This window comes from Cavia porcellus, unplaced genomic scaffold (genome assembly GCF_034190915.1).
Source record: "Cavia porcellus strain 051 isolate PalLab524CR breed Dunkin Hartley unplaced genomic scaffold, mCavPor4.1 scaffold_8, whole genome shotgun sequence".
NCBI lineage: Eukaryota > Metazoa > Chordata > Mammalia > Rodentia > Caviidae > Cavia > Cavia porcellus.
In genome coordinates, this window is record NW_026947491.1 from 73,728,372 (window position 1) to 73,747,687 (window position 19,316).

At 34.7% G+C, this 19,316-nt stretch overlaps 1 protein-coding gene across 9 annotated transcripts in view; it reads left to right on the forward strand.

Annotated features, from left to right (window-relative positions):
• Positions 1–19,316, forward strand: part of Mettl25 (methyltransferase like 25) — an 85,418-nt gene that overhangs the window by 48,660 nt on the left and 17,442 nt on the right. For 5 of the 9 annotated variants that reach the window (XM_013159291.3, XM_063255220.1, XM_063255223.1 and 2 more), the window contains one exon: positions 1,804–1,877. In XM_013159291.3, the coding sequence (XP_013014745.2) occupies positions 1,804–1,877 (74 nt within the window). The other 4 variants (XR_010049396.1, XM_063255219.1, XM_063255222.1 and 1 more) reach the window with 4 other exon arrangements.

Sequence of the window (19,316 nt, forward strand, 5' to 3'; positions counted from 1 at the left end):
ATCTGAATCAATTTGAACATATTTATCTCAGTTGAAAACAAAGATAACAAATTTTTACTTCAGAGGAAATAGAAGTTATAAAAGGATATCTACAGTCCTCTGAGTCTTAGTTATGGAACATTTAGTTTCAGCTAGTCAAAGGGATTCATTGTTCTTTGTTCCCCTTGCCCATTTTTCTTTTTCTTTTCTGTTTTCTTTGGTAACCCTGCCTCAAGGCTGGGTTGTTGTTGCTAGTATTATTTTGTGTTGGATGTTCCTGTGCTATCAATACTAAGAGATCTGTGGGCAATATGGATGTAGTTCTGATGACTTTTGTCACCAAACTTGTGTCGCTGAACTGAAGTGTCCTTTTCTCTGATAAATACTACAGTATTTTTTTTTTTACTCTGCTTTTTTGAAACTCTCATCTTTCTATGGGGCCTTTCTCTTCAGCCATTCCTATTTTCCTTTTGAAAGTGTTTGAACAGGACACCTGCCATTTCTTCCATAAAAGTGTTGTCTTGCTATTAATTTAAGCCCTTGTGTCCTTTCCAATGTTGCATTTTTCAACTCTAGAGTAGCTACAGGGTAATTTGTTTTTTTTTTTAAAAGAGTGTAAAAACAGAACAAAGCAGATCAGAAGAAAACAATGCAAGTGACACAGGGTTTCAAAGCAAGACAACAGGATATCAACAGTGGCTACCATAATGTCTCTTGTTTTCTTCAAAATAATTGTCTATATCTTCACACACAGTGAATTCAGACAAAACAAATAATATAAAACTGATCAAAACGAAAGAGTGAAAGCATTACAGGTCTTCAAAATCAGATAATAGGAAAATCAACAATGGCTACTATAATGTCTCTGTCTTGTTCTTTTCAAAATAGCTGTCCATACCTTCATATATATTGAAATTAAACAATACAGAACAGAGTAAAATCACTCCCAACAAATAATAAAAGCATTACTGGACTTCACAGCATGGTGATAGAAAATCAGAAATGGCTACCATAATGTCTCTTTTTCTTCAAAGTAGCTGTTCATATCTTACATAATACAGTCAATTCCCACAAACTGTTTAGAAGTTCTAGGCATGTATAAGCCCCTACATGTACATCTATCCTTTCTGCATTAGAAGGAAAAACAAAACAAAACAAATTACTAGAAAAACAAGAAACAAAAAAGACAACAGCAAAGAGTACAGGATATTTTTGATATTTTCTTACTTAGGTGATATCTTTCTGTTTCTGCTCATGAATCTGCTAGTTGGTACTATCCCTGTTACACTCCCATTAAGACAAAGCCACATTCTCTCCTATCTTACACACATTCTTCCTGACTCTTACTGACTTAAGAGCTGACGAGGCTAGTCGTAAAGGTTTACTTTTAAAAAAAAAAAAAGGAAGAGAATCAAAGGATGGGGGTATAAAAGGAAGGGTAAGGAAATGAAAAAAGGAATTGAGATATGTTATGTGTGTGTATAAACTCCACACAAGGAATGGAAACATAAACTCTAAACATAAACTAATCAACTAAAAAAAAGAAGTTCATTTTTATATTTTTAATCTGATAAGTACTTCATTTGGAGCACTGGATCATTTTTTATTGAGTATGTCTTTTCTCCTTATTGACGATTTCTTTTAATGTTTCTTCTGTTTACTCATACAAGTGTATTCATGGTGGAAATTAGTCCAGGGAAATATTTTACCCTAAAATGAAAGTACTATAAAATCCCCATTTTTGCATAACAGCAAAGTCAGTTCTCTAACATTCAGTGATCTAAACTGTATTATTAACCCAATTTTTGTTTGCATTTTTTTCAGCTGTCTACTGAATCACTGTTCTATCGTGCAGTTCTTCAAGATATTATTAAAGATTGTTATGGCATCACCAAATGGTATGAGGATTTTATTTTCATAAGAATAGCTACAGTATAAATGAAGTGATTTTTAATCTTCAGTTAGACTTATTGATTCATTGTTAGAAAAACAAGCTCTGAATTAATGTAACAAGCTTCAATTAATGTAAGTAACAAAGATAGTATGCAGCAACTGTGTCTTAAGTAGTCGTCTTAACATGGAGGCTCTACTGTTTCCTTATTTTCTCTTAAAGTTTGTTTTAGTGCTAAAGTGATGAATGCAGAATATGCTTTTTTAAGTATGAAAATGTTACATTTAAATGATTCTGTGACTGTATAATCTTATGAGTAGAATTGTATTTTTAGACTTTCTTAAGCAATACAGTAGAAACATTTAACTGATTAGAGCAGACATCATCATAAATATTCATTTCAGCCTCTCCTGTCTCTTTTGTAGGATAGTGCATATATTGTTTGTTTGTTTCCTTAACTGCTCATACAGAGAGGCAAGGAGTAGGAGATTTGCTTGATAATATTGGCTTATCAACTTCAGTATTCAACCATACATTTGCAGTCTCAGCAGATTTCAGGAATACTTTTGCTAATTACAGTCTTAGGATTCTGATAGCTACTTGGTATAATAGACCTATTCTTCAAATTAAAATGAATTTTAAGATTCTTAAAAACCTATATTAACAGAAATAGAAGGGATTTTTAGATTAGCTATTTCTAGATAAGGAAAAGATATTTTTATTGATAGAATTACTACATATGAGTACCTGTTGGTGCCAAGATCCACAATCTCCCAAATGAGTGTGTAGTGAAGGCCCAAACAAATGAGACAAATGGTGTGATCTTTAGGGCTCCAGGAGGACCAAAATCCTCTGCAGAGTTCTTAACTCTGGTGGCTGAGACATACAATGTCTCTGTGTGGTCAAACAAAGAAGGAGTTAGAATGGAAAACTCAGGAAACCTGAGCAAGATCTTGGGAGGGGTTCAGAGACCCCACCAAGGAACAGACAATGGAAATTATGAAGAACTATCGTAGGAGAAAGTCTCCAGATGTCCTCAATTGTTATTTACCAGTTCTCAGTTCAGCCATGCCCAGGCCATGCCACAGCCCTGCATGTGTAGGTTCCAACACATGTAGGTTCCAGCAAGTACCTACCTAATTACTGGTTTCACATTGTCATTTCTAGATAGGTAACAACCATATCTTTATCTTAATGTCTAACAATGAGTTCTTCACACTGTACTGAAGACCAGCTCCATATTTAAAGCTCACACTAAAATGCTAATCTTTTTGAAAAATAATAGTCACAAAATTAGGCAAATTCGTGTCCATTCCAATACTATCTTAGACCTTAAATTTGTTCGTATATGTATTTATTTTTCTCTGAAAGACCTCTTAAATTTGTCTCCATTCTTTTTTAAATCTCTCTGCTCAGTTAAAAATTCACTTCTTACAAACTCTCTGTATTAATGCCTTCCTTTGCTGCACAGAAGATAAATGACAGATAATATTTGTCTTCTTTCATTCCAGAACCTCATCGATCTTCAGCCACGTTTGATCATGTTGATAATTGTTTTCTTCTATAGTCTCTTCCTATCTTCCATTATGTTGCATTCTTCTGAGTTTCTTTCTCTTATGCTGAACATGCATCTTAAATGACCGGAGTCACCTGCCAATTTGTTAATGGGCAGATGTGAACAAAAAAGACAGACCAGAGTGAGCAATGCTTTCAATGCAGTGATAGTTCTAGTGAGACAAAAGTTAAGAGTTCATGGCCTGCCTAGGATGAAAACTTAGGAATAATCTAGATAAAACACTCAGACTTAGATCCCTAAAGGTTTACACTATAAAAGTGAGATTGAACTGAAATATAACAATCTTAAGATGGTCTAGAGTGCCACTTCAAATCATTTCAAACTGTGATAAAAGTATTTCACATTACTGCTTCTGTAACTATCTGCAAGAAGCAAATCCTCTCTGGACAAAAATTATATGTATATAAAAATAGGTGTTTAGGAGATCTGGAGAAAGGCTTAAAATAACTACACTAGGGAGACTTCTACACTGAGAAAATGGAATAGATTTACTTTCCTCTGTTTTTGCTAATACAACTGAAATCTCTGAACATTGATATTAAAACATAAGGAGATTCTGAATGGTGGAGAAAATAAAGTGGATTGGTTAAGGAGCTCAGAACCCAAGGAACAACTCAGTAATTTCCAAAGATTTGAGAGAGACATTGCTTTTGCCTCAAATAACTGAGAGTTGGAGATTAAAATGCTACCAATCCAGAAACACCAATGGGAACAAACAACAGTAACAAAAAATTCTCAATAAAAGGCTTCACTCTAGCCAAAAGATCAGGAAAGGGGCAGCCCCACAAAAAACTTTGAGACTGAGCTGTCATATTCTAGCCAAAAATACAAAAAAAGTATGGCATTCCACTCTTACTCATGCCAACAAAGGCCAAGTAGAAAGCCTACCATTCTCTTCTTGCCAAGCTACCGAGACTTTGTTCCTAAAAATCCCTTTTTGTTTTCCTGCTAGAAAGGCTGAGAAAGGGGCTGCGGATTTAGCTCAGCAGCATAAGCACCTACCTGGCAAGTGCAAGGTTATGAGTTCAATCCCCAGTACCTAAGTAAATAAAAGAAAAGGCTGAGGAAGAAACTGACACTTTCTTCCCCACCAGATTATAGAAACTACCCTGTCACCATAACCACATGTCATAGAGACTGTGTGAGAAGCTTGGTCTTCTACCAACAGTAATAAAGTTTTCCCTCTTTCTGTCTGTCAGATATCAGAAAGGGCCTAGTAAACTGTCAGGACTTTCAGGTGAAGGATATACTGATCTTTGTTCTTTCTTACAACTGCATGTGATTTTACAATTATCTGTAAAAGTTTAACAAAAACAAGCTATACTTAGAATGTAAATACAACAGTGAATCAAAATGCACAGGAAATCCACATGAAAATTTTAAAACAACAATGAAATGATGAAAACTAAGATAATTGGTTTTAACCAACAGATGACTTTAATGCATCATAGAAACAGCTAAGGAAATAGTAAACTGAAAGGTATGTAAGAAGAAAATATTTGGAATGAAACATCACCAAGCAGAAAGAGAAAGTATAAAAGAAGACTTGTTGCAGAGTGTGACCATGGAGGTTCACAAGATCAAAGAGTCCCAGAGGACCTGCTTCACCAAAACTCAGAAGCCTGAGAAAGTCTCAGGAAAACAACTCTTAGCCAAGATATTCATGGCATTTTGTTTATAATCCAAGGCTGTGAGAACAGGGATACAGAAGAAAAACATTGATATGTGAGTTTCGGTCAGGTCACTGGGAAGAAAGAAGATAATGTGCTACATGGCACCTGTCGACTTAATTTAAGTGAGCTTATTGGGGAAAGACAAACAAAATGACTGAAGCAAACCAGACATTTCAGAGAATAACTTGTTGATACCAGAGCTTATTTTTGAGCTACAGGTTTTTAGATAATCCAAATTTTGTCATCACAACTAAGTGGAAAGCAGGGAAACAAGAACATTTAATCTGTGTTTGTTGATCATTGGAAAAAAGAGGAATAGTTATTAAAAAGTAGTAGGAGAATAAGTTCTTACACAGTGTATATATTTCTTCCTTAAGAGAAGGAAACCAAACAAAATAAAACAGAATAAAGCCAACCAAAACAAAATAGTGAAAGCAATACAAGACTTCAAAACATGATAATAGGAAATCAATAATGGCTACCATAAGACCTCTTGTTATCTTCAAAATAGCTGCCCATGCTGTTAGACCTAATAAAATCAAATAAAATAACAGACTAAAATCAATTAAAACAAAACAATGAAAATGTTTCAAAACAAGATAATGGGAAATCAACTATGGCTACCATAATATATCTTCTTATCTTCAAAATAACTGCCCATGCCATCAAATATAATAAAAGCAAACCAAACAAAACAATTAGGCCAATCAAAATAAAACAAAAATGATACAGGACTATAAAACAAAATAATAGGGAATTAACAAAAGCTACCACTTTCCACTTTTAGACATTTCCTCCGCTTTCACTTTTATAACATCTGTTGTACATTTTGGGTCCCACTAACTTCTTCAGTGTTTTATACTAGGGAGACAACATGATATTCACCCGTGTGATTCTGAACCATTTCGTCCAAGACCATGATCTCAAGTTGCATATGTTTACCAGAGGCCTCATGATTATCATTCTTTATAGTTGTGTAGCTTTCCGTTGTATTAAAAATGCCATATCTTTCTCAGCCATTTTGTGGTTGATAGGCAAGCTAGCCCTGCTTTTCCTGGATCCCTGTCACATGGAGCATTGTTTTTACTGCTTTGACTTTCAGTCTATGAATTTCCTTTCGAGTTAATGTATTCCTTGTGTACTGAATATTGCTGGATCTTATTTCTTGATCTACTTTGCCTTTTTCTTTTTATGGATGAATTGAGGTTATCTACGTTAATGATTATGGTCAACATGCACTAGTTCATCTCTGCCATGCTTTTTTCCTGCTGTTGGCTCCCTGCCTTTCCCTTTCATTCAGTTGTCTGCCCCACTCAGTGATCCCATGTTGCTGCTATTCCTGGGATGATGGTCATTTTTATTTCTCTCTAGAACATCCTTCAGTATTCTTTGTATGGTTGGTTTGGTGGTCATAAATTCTTTCATCTGTTTTTTTGTCATGGAAGTATCTTATTTCTCCATCAATTTTGAAAGATAGTCTTGCAAGGTACATTGGTCTTTTGTTGGAAGTTGTTTTCTTTCAGGACTTGAAATACTTCACTATAAGCTCTTTTTAACTTGATGATTTGTGTTGAGAAGTCTATCCTGATTTTGATGGGTTTTCCTTTATAGATGATCTGCTTCTTTTCTCCAACAGCCTTTAATTCTGTTCTTGTGCTGAATTTCTGGGATTTTGATTATTATATGTCTGGGTATAGATTTATTTTGGTTATGAATAGTTAGAGTGCTTCACTTATCTGTATGTCAGGTCTTTTTCCCATGCTCTGAAAGTTCTTAGTTATTACGTCTATAAATAGTCTCTATATAATTTATGTTGACTTCTATCATTATTAAATTATTTTTCTTTGCATCATCTTGCAGCCATTGAATTATTTCCTGGTTTCTAATTATTTTTATGGGATCTTTCCTTTCATGATTGGTAGCTGCCATCTTGTCTTCAAGGTATGAAAATCTATCTTCATTCTTTCAAGTGGTTTTGCCAGCTTTCAGTGGAGTTTTTAGTTTCCTGGATATCTCTCTGAGTCTGTTTCATGCATTTCAATTCTCCTTTATATTATTCAGTCAAGGTTTCCCTCATTCTTCTGTGCTGCTTGTTTTTTAATGTATGACTGCTTTAGGTACACTCAGCAACCTTTTTATTATGATTACCTGAGATGATATTATTTCTGATCTGATTTCTTTTACAGCCTCATGAAATAGTTTCTTTACTTCAGTTGCCATCGTCCCAGAAATTTCAAGTATGCTTCTTCCAGTTTATTCCACATCCATGTCTCCTGGACTTGTTCTGTTTGGGCTGGAGGCCAGAGTTGGCCTTTTGTTCCTTCATCTTGACATTTTCTTGAGTTTCTCCAGACAGGCAGGTTGTGGGGTCCCAGGTACTTCCCACATTGATTACCCACTATAGTGTAGGAGGAAGGGTCAGGCACCTAGATTTCTCCTAACCCAGGTTCCCCAGGAGGCATGAAGTACAGAGTGGACGTGTCGAGACATTCACAGATTCTCCAAGGTATGGCTGGCTGGTTCTCTTGGCTCGCACTGGCTACCTGTGGCAAAGTCCCAGCAGCAGCCTGTGTGCATGCAGGGGCTGGGCTGGCTCTATATCAGTTTGTTGTACTGCTTAAACAAATCACCACAAACTCAGTAGCTTAAAGCAATATAAGTTTATTAATTAGAGTGCTGCAGGTCAGCATTTGAAATGTGATTCAACTGGGCTAAAATCAAGGTATCAACAAGTCTTCTTTTTTTTTTTTTTTTTTTTTTTGTATAATCTAGGAGAAAATCCATATTCTTATCTGTGACAGCTTTAAAGGTTTTCTGGATACTGCGACTAGTCCATGGCTTCTTTCTCCATCTTCAAGGCTGAAACATAGCATTTTTCTCAGGTTTTTCCTCTTCTGCCTTCCTCTTCCACTTTACAAGGTTCTAGTGATTACATTGGGCCTACATGCATAATCAAGATGCTGTCTGTTCTCTGTCAGTAAATTAGCAAATTTAATTCTATCTGAAACTTTGAATTCCTCCTTGCCATGTAAAAAATCATATTCATAGTTTCCAGGAATTAAAGCATGGGCATTTTTAAATCACAAACATGTATAGAAAGAATATCAGAAAGACCACTTCTCTACTCACCACATGCAGAGGAAAGATTAACACTTATGAAATTCAATGATACTGAACTTTCAGGAGATAGTATTGAACAGTTTTTGATTTTGAGATGGGGAAAGATTTCTTAAACTAAATGTAAAATGCAAGTTTTAGAAGACTAAAAATTTCCCATACATTAAGAACTTTCTTTTAAGTTATCCTAAAAAGTGAAAAGAACATGATTGCTGGTAAAAACTAATTCCAAAAGTTACAGCTAACAAAACATGAAAATCTAAATTATACAAAAAATTTCTGCAGAACTGTGAGAAAAATTAATTATGGTAAAATTAAAATAGGCAAAAGACTTGATTAGTCATATCACAAAGAGCATGTCCACATAGTCATCAACAAACGATTAGATGCCAAGTGTTATGGTTTGTGTCTGGGAGGCAGCCCACGCCTCATGCAGTCATAGAGGCAGCTGAATCTAGCATTTGTGTTGGTTCATTGTCTAGCACTGGGATTGGTGGCATGAGTGCAGCACCTGCCCAGGGGCAGAGTTGGCATACAATGTAAGGGAAGGAAGGAGGTGTCCTTTTCTCTCTTTTGACTGTTTGCTGTTTGTGGCTGCTATGAACCATTGTCCCTCAGCCACACCACCCTTCCTTGGACCAGCTGAGCATGGACTGAAAACTCAAAGAAACTTAAGATAAATCTTTCCTTGCTTCCCTTTGGGCATCAGATATTTTGTCTCAGCAAGAAGAGAAAAGTAACAGTGACACTAAATCTTAGTAATAAGAAGAATACAATCTATGTATGTTAAATGGTATTTTTATATTCCTTAAGTTAGCAGAAATTTACAAGTCTGATAAGATCAGGTGTTAACAGGAATAAAGAGCAGCTTGAACTGTTCACATTGCTGGTTTGAAAAAAATTATTTTAACTCCTTTGATACAAAGTTAATGTAAAGTTAGAAAATTGAAAATGTCTTTATAATTGATCTCATAAGTTTTACACCTAAAAATATATCTTAGAGAAAGTCTTATGTCAACTGTTTAGGCTTTCACCACGGCCCAGCACTTGACTTACCACTGTAGGCTCTCCTACAACACAGCCTCTAACAAAACTAGGCTGTCCCGAACCCCAGGGAACAGAATTGTTTACCTCTACACCAAGGTCGGGAAGGCCCCCAAGTCCATGTGTGGCATGTGCCCAGGCAGGTTTCGAGGGGTTCATGCAGTGCACCCTAAAGTTCTCATGCGACTGTCTAAGACAAAGAAGCAGGTCAGCAGGGCCCACAGGGGCTCCATGTGTGCCAAGTGTGTCCATGACAGGAACAAGCGTGCTTTCCTTATTGAGGAGCAGAAAATCGTGGTGAAGGTGTTGAAGGCACAGGCGCAGAGTCAGAAGGCCAACTAGAGGATGGTGCTCTTTGTGGAATAAAAGATGGAAAAGCCAAAAAAAAAGAGAAAGTCTTATGTGTTGTCCTACACACACAATAATGATGAAGAGCAGCAGTGTTTCACAACAGCAAGGTCTAGATACAAAAAATGTATTAATATTGCAGTAGATAAATTATGTATTCATACACTAAAATACTGTGAAATGAAAATATGAATTACAACTTCATGTATCCATGTACTTAACTGTTACGAGTAAAATTTCAGCTGAGCAAAGTCACATAAAATTTCCTATGGTTCCATTTATATAATTTACAAACAAGCAAAAATATGTGATTATGTAGGAGTATGAAATGTAGAAGGCAATCAAGTAAAGTATAAGAATGAAGAATACAAGCATCCATATCATAGCTTCTAGGAACAATAGCATGGGCACTGATGAAGTAGGGAAGAGGAAGAGTCCTGAGGAAGTCAGTGTCCTGGTAATGTATTTCTCAAGTTTTCGTGTTATATGCAAAGGTTTATGCTATTGACATTCACTATATTTATATATATATATATATATATATTATATATTATACATAATATATATACTTAATATATATAATATATATATTTATATAAATGCTTCTAATTGTGCTCAGTATCAATAAAATTTTAGTCTTTTGATTGGCTATACTCCAGGATGAGTTGAGCCACACAAAATATTCCTAATACTTAGTACAGTCACTTCATTTAGGGTTATAAGAAAAAATAATTAAAATGATTTATCTCATAATGAGTCCTTATCTAGAAATTTTCTAAAGGGAATAACATACCGAAGAAGAAAGTTCATGTAGTAAACACCACTTAAAAATTTGGAAAGAAGGCAGGAAAAATATAATGTGTGCACTTCATTTATCTTATTTTTTTCTTATTTTCTTATTTTATTTATGTGTGTTGAGGATCAAACCAAGATCTTACACATGTAGGTAAACGCTGTACCACTGAGCTACATCACCAACCTATTAATCATTTTATTACTGTTTTTCATAATGAGAACTATATACAGCTGTAAGTTTTGCTGCCCCTAATTGTTAACTACCTAGTATAATTTTAATTTTGATGTTAACATAATCAAATTGGGAAAAGAAGATTCAGATCTTAAAAATGGTGTCCTAGAACTAAAGCTAATTGTTGAGTGTGTAATGTGTGGTCAAAAGCTGACTGTAGTGGCACACGTGTGCAATCCCAACGCTCTGGAGGCTGATGCAGCACTGCTATGAGTTTAAGTCTTTCAGTATATGCTAGCATACAAAAGGCAAATAAGATAATTTCATAGATATTTTGTGATGCTGAAAACTGAATTTTGGTGTATTTTGTTCTGCTTTTGCTTGTTTTCATTTATTAGCATACATCTACTTCATTTCTTCCTGAATTCCCTACAATAGTGCTGTTTTTTGAAAAGTACTGTTAGTGAACCATGTCTTACAGTTGCATTTTAGAAATGCATGTGGGTGGTGTTGGGTTCACTTGAGTAGAATTTTAATTAGATCTAGTGTATTCACTTGTATGAAAAGAAAAACTGCTGATTCCTTTTTAGCATGCTGACCATGCTATATTCTGACCGAGGGCCCCTTTTAACCCATTCTTAATTTCTCATCCTTTGATTTCAGTTTGTCACTTTTCTAAGTTGTTGAGAATGATTATTTTTCTTTACATCACCAAACTAAAATATCTTTACTGTGGCCCTGCCTAATCCATCACCTCATCCTTCACCCTCAAGACTCAGAGAGCTACTTACACACACTGTCCTGGTGCGCAGATAATTCATTTCCATGCCACTGTTTTTGAACCTTGTTGTATATTCCAGGAATGCTTATTTTCCCATTTCTGCCACCGTTTTTTTCTCAGAAAGTCTGGCAGATGAAACCCTGAGTAGTCTTTAAAACCCAGAAGACATCTGTCATAGCCCTTTTCCTTCTTGCTGCCTTCCATGTCCCCATGGTCGTGCAGCTGTGATTCACTACTGTTGTTGAAGCTCAGAGTGAACTTTATTGTGTTTCTCCTCCACCACCTGCTGAGCTCCTTTAGAGCCAGGTTTTAGTCTTACTAGATGAAAAGTCCTCTTTGAGCCCCTTTCCCCATATCCATTCTTCATTTCCAACAAATCTTGACAAGCGTTGTTTTTCCTGTTGCCTTTAAATCAGCTTTTCCTTCTGGTACTCCACCCTTCTCACTTCTCAGGTTCTTCCATTAAAATAGTACCCAAATTGCCACTCTATATTGTAAGGGCTTTTCTCTCAAATTCTGGGGAAAGACCTTACAAGATACTCACCTTTTCTCTTTTGCTTTTATCGAACTTTTGTCTTCCAGATATCAAATCATTGGACTGCTTTTTCTTTATACCTGTTACTTTGGTGATTTCATCCCACCCATCACATCCTTTGCTGATGACTGCCTCTTCTGTAGTCCAGTTAGTGACAATCTCACTTTTCCAGTTCAGGCCCAAAGTTCTGAATGCATCTATGATTCTTCTCTTTCTCTCACTGCTAACTGCCAATCAACCCTTTAGCAACCTTAAAAACTCTCCTTTTTAAAATATTTGTAAAATTTTACCACTTTTCACCATCACAGGGCCACCATCCTTGTACAGGCCACCACTATCTCTTCACTAGATTATCATCATTACCTCTGACTTGATCTCTCTGCTTCTACTTTTGCCCTTAAAGTCTATTTTCTCCATGCAGTAAATAGAGTTACCTTATTTGTATTTTAAGCATAAATATTTAAACACATTTTAATATTTATGAAGTCAGCATCTCTTGATCTCATAAGTCAAGGTACAGTTTTTTAGTATGACTCCTTTCTGTTGTTCTTTGTTTTATGTATATTTGTACCAGATCCATTAATTTCTCTGATGTTCTTTGAAAATGCCAGAAACACATCCACCTTAGCACCTTTGCATATGATGAATTCTTTGCCTGCAATGCCTCTCCCCTGATACTCACTGGGAGAGCTCACTCTCTTTCTAGTCTTATGTCAGAATTATCATCTCAGTTATGTGCACTGTCACTCCCTCCTAACATGTCCTGTTTTCTTTTCTCTACAGCCAGCTTTTCATTGTCTTAATACTATCCGACATTTTATATGTTGTAATGGTTTGTGTTGTTCATTCTTGGATTTTTTTTTTTTTTGGTATTGTTTTGTTACCAAGTAGTGAATTCAAGTAATCAGGCTACAGACTATTTTACAAAAACTTCTCAAGGCTTTATAAATCAGATTTTTATTACTCTTTAAGGAAGTTCTCCCAATTGTTGCCTTAAAGAGCAATGAGTTTGCAAAAATATTTTGAGAAAAACAAATTTTTCGGTGAGGTTAATGCCCTGTATAATATCAGCTTTTAAGGTTCCCTGTGTACATTCATATTTTGAAGTCATTAGTGAGAGAGAGCAGAGTGTCACCAAGGAAGCATAGGAAATCTACTGTTGGCTTTCTAAGCCTAGTCTCCATTGTGTAGTGTAGTCTTGAGCACATTATTTAACAACTTCTTCACCTCTGTTTTCTAATCTTTGAATTGGAATTAAGCTATGTACAAGAAACACATTTAACTCAAAAGGAAATTCATAGATTGCAAGTCAAAGGAGAGAAAACAATATTTCATGCAACAGGAAACCAGAAAAAGCAGGGGTAGCTAGCCCACCAACTGCAAAATGGATAAGAAATATGTAATATTTTTATATAGCAGAAAATGACTCACCTAAGGAGGACAATCTCGAGGCTCTTATAGGTAATGGATGTAATTTCAGATCATGCTCATGGATGAAATGGTTCAGATTCACATGGGTAAACTTTGTGTTGTCTCCCTAGTATAGAAAACTGAAGGAGTTAGTGGGATCCAAAATGTACAAGATATTGTGAAAGTGAAGGGGGAGGAAATGTCTAAAAAGGGAAGGTGGTAGCCATTGTTAATTTTCTATTTCGTTTTGAAGTACTGTATCATTTTCATTGTTTTGTTCTGTTTGGTTTTATTCTTATTTGTTACGTTTGATTTTATTATGTCATGATATGGACAGTTATTTTGAAGATAACAAAATATATTTCCTATTGTCTTATTTTGAAATCCTATATTACTTTCATTGTTTTAAGTTGTTTTTATTGGCTTTATTCTGTTTGGTTTTAGTCTCTTTAAAATAAAAAAAATTTTAAATAAATTAGAATTAGTAATAGTAGCTATCCTGAAGGAACAGTTTAATGATTAAATTGGTATCTTTAGCCAGGTGTGGTGGTGCACACCTGTAATCCCAGCACCCAGAAGGCTGAGGAGGATCATTTCAAGTTCAAGACCATCTTGGGCTACAAAGTGAGCTCAAGGCCAGCCTGAACTACATAGTGAGACCTTGTCAAGAAAGTTGAAGAAAAGAATTTTAAATTGGTAGTCTATGAAATACTTAAACCAATGTTTCAGTACACTTGAGTGTTTAACAGATGTCTTCTTATCTTTGTTTAAACCAGTGTTTTATTTGTTCATGTAATTTTTCATCTCCCAAATGGTACATATGCATTTGGTAGTCTATATTACTAAGTTTTGTAGAGGATACTCTGAAAAACATAGAAAAAATCATGCAACAAACAGTGCCTTTACTAGAAGCTAAAAGCTACTAAAAGCTACTTCCAGTCACTTCAATGAGATACATTTCAATAAAGTTTTATTCTTCGTATTTAATAATTTAAAATGAAAACATCATTTGCTTATGTTGTCTACATATACAAGGATTTATGCATTAATTGTATATTATTTGCCTGTAAAAAGTATAAAATATGTAGTTTTTATATTACAGTGGTACCTTAGTTCATGAATTTAATTTGTTCCACAATTTTGTAAAAGATGGCCACGTTCATGTCTTTGTGGGCAAGATGGCTGCTGACATGTTTGTCACCCAATGTTGAGTTTGCAAAGAAAAACAAAATCTTGCCAAATGCTTTTCTTGTGAAACATACTGTTCACAAGCAAGAGTTCATGAACCGAGGTATACCACTACTTCCAATGATGTATCATGTAAATATTATTAGATTCACATAAAATTTCAAAATTCAGCTTATCCTTTTCATGACATTCATTTCTCCTGATACCGTATTACAGGGAATAGTTTTAGAATACGGGCAGAGTAAGGTTTTATTTGAAATTATTTGTTTGCCTGCTTCTTTCAGTGAGAGAGAGGCAGAAAGAGACAGAGAAAAAGATGAGGATTTTCATGTGATGAAAGCATAGATTCAGTGAATATAAAAAGAGTTGAAAATACAGAAGAGGGAAAGAGGTAGGCTTCAGTTAGCTGTTGTACAGAAGAATGTCTGTCTTCACACACGGCAACATAAAACAGTAGTGACTTGCTGACTATCAAAATATAATTAGTAAAAGCACACTCTAAATCTATACTGTTACATACTGAAAAAAATGAGATTTGTACTTAATATTTAATACATTAGTATTATAAGACACCTAAGAAGATCCTAATGTCATATATTGCACGCTTAAGAAACTCAAAATTTTTAAGGCAATCCTCAAAAAGGCTAATAATGCTAAAAATGTAATATGCTTCATTATCCATTTGTGAATACTCTTATTCTGTCTTCTAATTTTTAAGGTTCTTGAAGCTCTTTTTCTTGTGTTGATAAAGTTGCAATATTCATCCTTAAAACTATAGACCAATGGTGGTAAACCTGTGACGGAGTGCTACAGCTAGCTGTTTGTATCTCTGAAAGCTCTGAAAGGCTCACCGTCACTGCTATAGACCTTTCTAAATACCAATAAATAAAATATCCTTTTGAACCAACTACAATTGGAAAATCATATTCTGCATCATAAATTTTCTTTGCAAATGTTGTTTTAAGAGCAGTGCTTTATAAGGCACTCAGACTTTAGAAATTGGCACCATGTCTTACAAAAGTAACCTTTAACTTCTAAAAGTTTTAAAGGTTTGATTCATTTTACTAACAATATATTGATTTATTGATATTGTTTAAAATTGTATTAAAGTTGACATTTCTATTTTCTGAAAACTATCCTTTATTTTCTTACAATATGATCATTAGTACTTCATTATTCTTCCATCCCATAAAGGTAATAAGACTATTTTTTCTGACTGTAACTATTTTTTCTGACTGTAACAATGCCACTGTATTCTTACATGGAACCAAATGAATTATATAGATTTTATAAAAAGACTTCTTATACAGTTTTCCTTTCATGTTTTATAGAAACTTGTAAACTGTTAAAACTTGTCCTTGGATTCTTGAAGAAACATAATTTTAAGATAAATGATTTTAGCCTGTTTTTAACATTGATGTGTTAACCTTATTTTAGTATGTTAATATTTATTCATGTATTTTTCTTGATTTTTCTGTTCTCAGTGCTTTTGAAAACCAACTTTTTTTGAAAACCCTTACCTCCTCCCCTAATAAGTCTTCCCTTGTCAGTTCTAGGTAATTAAGCCATCGCCTACCTTGTGCTGCCTCTGCAGGGTTCAGGTAGCTCGGTCATCAGGTGTTGATCACACTGTAGCATACTATTTCTCCATCTGTCCTTTGATATAAACTGTGAAAAATCTTCATTTATGAATTGTTGATGATTCTACCCCTAGAACCCAGCACAATGACAGGAAAATAACTGCCATTCACTGAGTGTTTGTCAAATTCTGAGCCAAACACTGGATATAGAATATTTTATTGTGTTCAGCCTTGTGAGATAGGTTTAACCTTTCTACTGATGGTCAAGGAAAAGCCAAGTGTTTAATCAGTGCTAGAGAAAAGATTCAAACCCAGTTTAGGCTTGAGCTTAAAATTTGTGCTACCCTCTACACTACTATGCATGTATAGCAACTCAGTATTTTTAAGTGAATAAATACCAAGTAACATGGATACCATTTAGAAAGATTCAGACTATTTCTGACCAGCAATAAAGGACTTGGAGCAAACTTCTTCTGGCCAGTATTCCTTTATGCCCTCATATCACTTTCAGTTACTAGAACTATTCAGCATATTATTGTTGTACTAAAGCACTAAAATGCCTTTTTTCTGCAGTATGACAGGAGAGACTACATACCCTTTCTGCAGCAATGTAAAGAGTGATCAGAATACACAGTAAATGGTTGAATTTTAAAACTTTATTGCAGAAAAAATCACTTTATTAATGTCCTACATTAATTAATGTCTCCCTCATTCTGAGCACACCTATCTGTCATTCTTATTACTTTCTGAAACAGCTCTGAAGTCTGCTTTTGTGTCTTTATGAGGTATGATTAAAAAAAATGGTAGATGTTGCACCTGAATGCCATCTAATGGGAAGGCACAGTCATAAAAACCTTTAAGCATGTCCTCATCTACCTGATTCGCTGGTCTGCCACTAGGCAATTTCTGGCTCATCCCTAAAGTCAAAATGACCATGAGAGGTAAATGTTTTGAATTGATTCAGGACGTCGAGGCAGCTGGAACAGCTCAACTAAAGACACACATGTAGACTTCCAGAACAGCTTTAGAAAGTGGCATGAACAAGAAGAGGAAGTTTGTTCAAAGTGAACAGGGGCATTTGGGGGTGGATTAGTGTATCTTTTACTGTAATACATTTTATTTAAATTTTCTCTTCATTTTTGGTTCACATTGATATATACATACTTCGGTGGGTTATCATGGAACAGTGCTGCCATGTTTACCTGTAACGCAGAGGTGATCATTACTCATTTGCAACTTGAGTATCCTATTTATACTCTGCTGGATATATATTGACTAATAGCTAATATTCTAAATTATAAAGCCAGACCTAGGCAGTTTGCTTAATCCTTCTGTACTTTATCTTTAAAATGGGATAACAATGAAACCTAAACATTCGTTGCTGTTATAAAGATTAAATGATTCAGTGCTGCAAAAGATTTAGGAAACACTGGCACATATATACTGTGAATAAATATTATGTGATGACATGTATCGTTGACTTTGTACTTTGTTATGTATTTATTCAGTAGTTGCTCTGAATATTTTAAATTACACTTATTTATATGGTTACACCTACCTTTTCTTTTTCTATTGGATTATAATAAATAGACCTACTTAACATACTAATGCATTTCCCTTTTACCATGTCACAAGATAATTTGTTTCTTTAAGCCAAGAGGTTATTTACTTAAGTGTTTAGTCCATGCATTGAGATCCTGCTATGTGTGAGGCATTGTACTATGGCCTGGGAATATATTCATGAGCAAAACAGGTAGAAACGGCTCTCTAACCATTTAGTTTTCTCAAAAATATTTTTAAACTTTCGAACTTTGTCAGTAAACATTTTTAAACATGCACGTAACAATGAATCATTGTAAGTGATACAATGTATTAGTATATAGATTTCACTCAAAAATTAAAATTAGAATACAAAAGAAATAGAGATTTAATATTCTCTCTTCCTTTGGATTTATTCACCTCCTTTGGGGAACCACTGACTTAAAATATAAAGAGAGAAAAAAATTGGAAAGCAAGATGTATGTGAAGGAAGTATTTCAGAAACCCAACTTCATCTGGAGTGCCAGAGAGGCTTCCCTAAAGGTAGGAAAAGAGGAGTTTGGGGCCCCCAAGACAAAAAGACTGAGGATGGAATGTTCCAAGAATGGTGTTTATAGCTAAAAGCATGGTATGTTCAAGACACGGAGAGAATGCCAGTATTGCTGAGGAAATAGTGTCATGAGAGCATTAACCAGATCGTACATGGCTTCTGTACTGCATTAAAGATTTCTATCTTAAAATCATGGGAAACTACTGAAGAATATTAAAAGGAAGGATAACATGGTCAATTATCTTTCTAGTTATGTTTGATCTTTCTTTGATATTACTGAAAGCGGGTAATAGTTAAGACAAAGGATTTCAAGACAAAAGTCTCACAGCGAACTGTTACTTAACACAAGAATTAACATAAAATGATCATGTTGTGAGGCTTAGGAAAAGTAATGCTAGGACGAATTAATTTTGAAAATCTTTGTCTTGTTTTGAAGCAGCCCAAAATGACAAACCCCTTTACGTTTAGATTTGCTCTTCAGCTTAGGATGCTTAGCCATTGTAGAACATTTTTTTCTGGTTCTTTTGATGCTAATAAAAAGAAATGCAGGTTGTAGTTTCAGTAATAAAACAACAATAATGATATTAACCACAGTATTAGCTGTGTTAGTATTAAAGTGTTTCTTCAGAGCATGTTACAATATGTTACCTAAATAAGTACTGTATTATTTATATCATTTTTATAAGCAAGGAGCTAATGGATGATAGAACCAATTCAACTAGAAGCCACACTTATTATCGACTTGCTATACTTTTTTGAGACCCTCTGTAAAGCAGCAATGAGTAATAGAAAATAATAATTTTAGGGCTTTCAGTGTTACGAACAGCATGCTACAGTACGTGTGCCTTAAGTTTGCCACCACTGGTATAAAATTAGAATCATAGAGTCACTGCCTCATAGGAAATATTTAATTGCTTGTCCTTTTGTCTTATAAAAATCAAACTTTTAAAACCTGTAAGATAAGGGACAGGAAGTTTATATTAAATGATACCTTTTTCTGGCTACACAATCGGTTCAATATTCTCTGATACATAAGATGTACATATCTAGTGTGTGCTACCCCATATACATAAAATATATAACTCTGTGTGAAATCTGTCAAAAAGTCACTGAAAACTGTATAAATAGAGTTCCTATG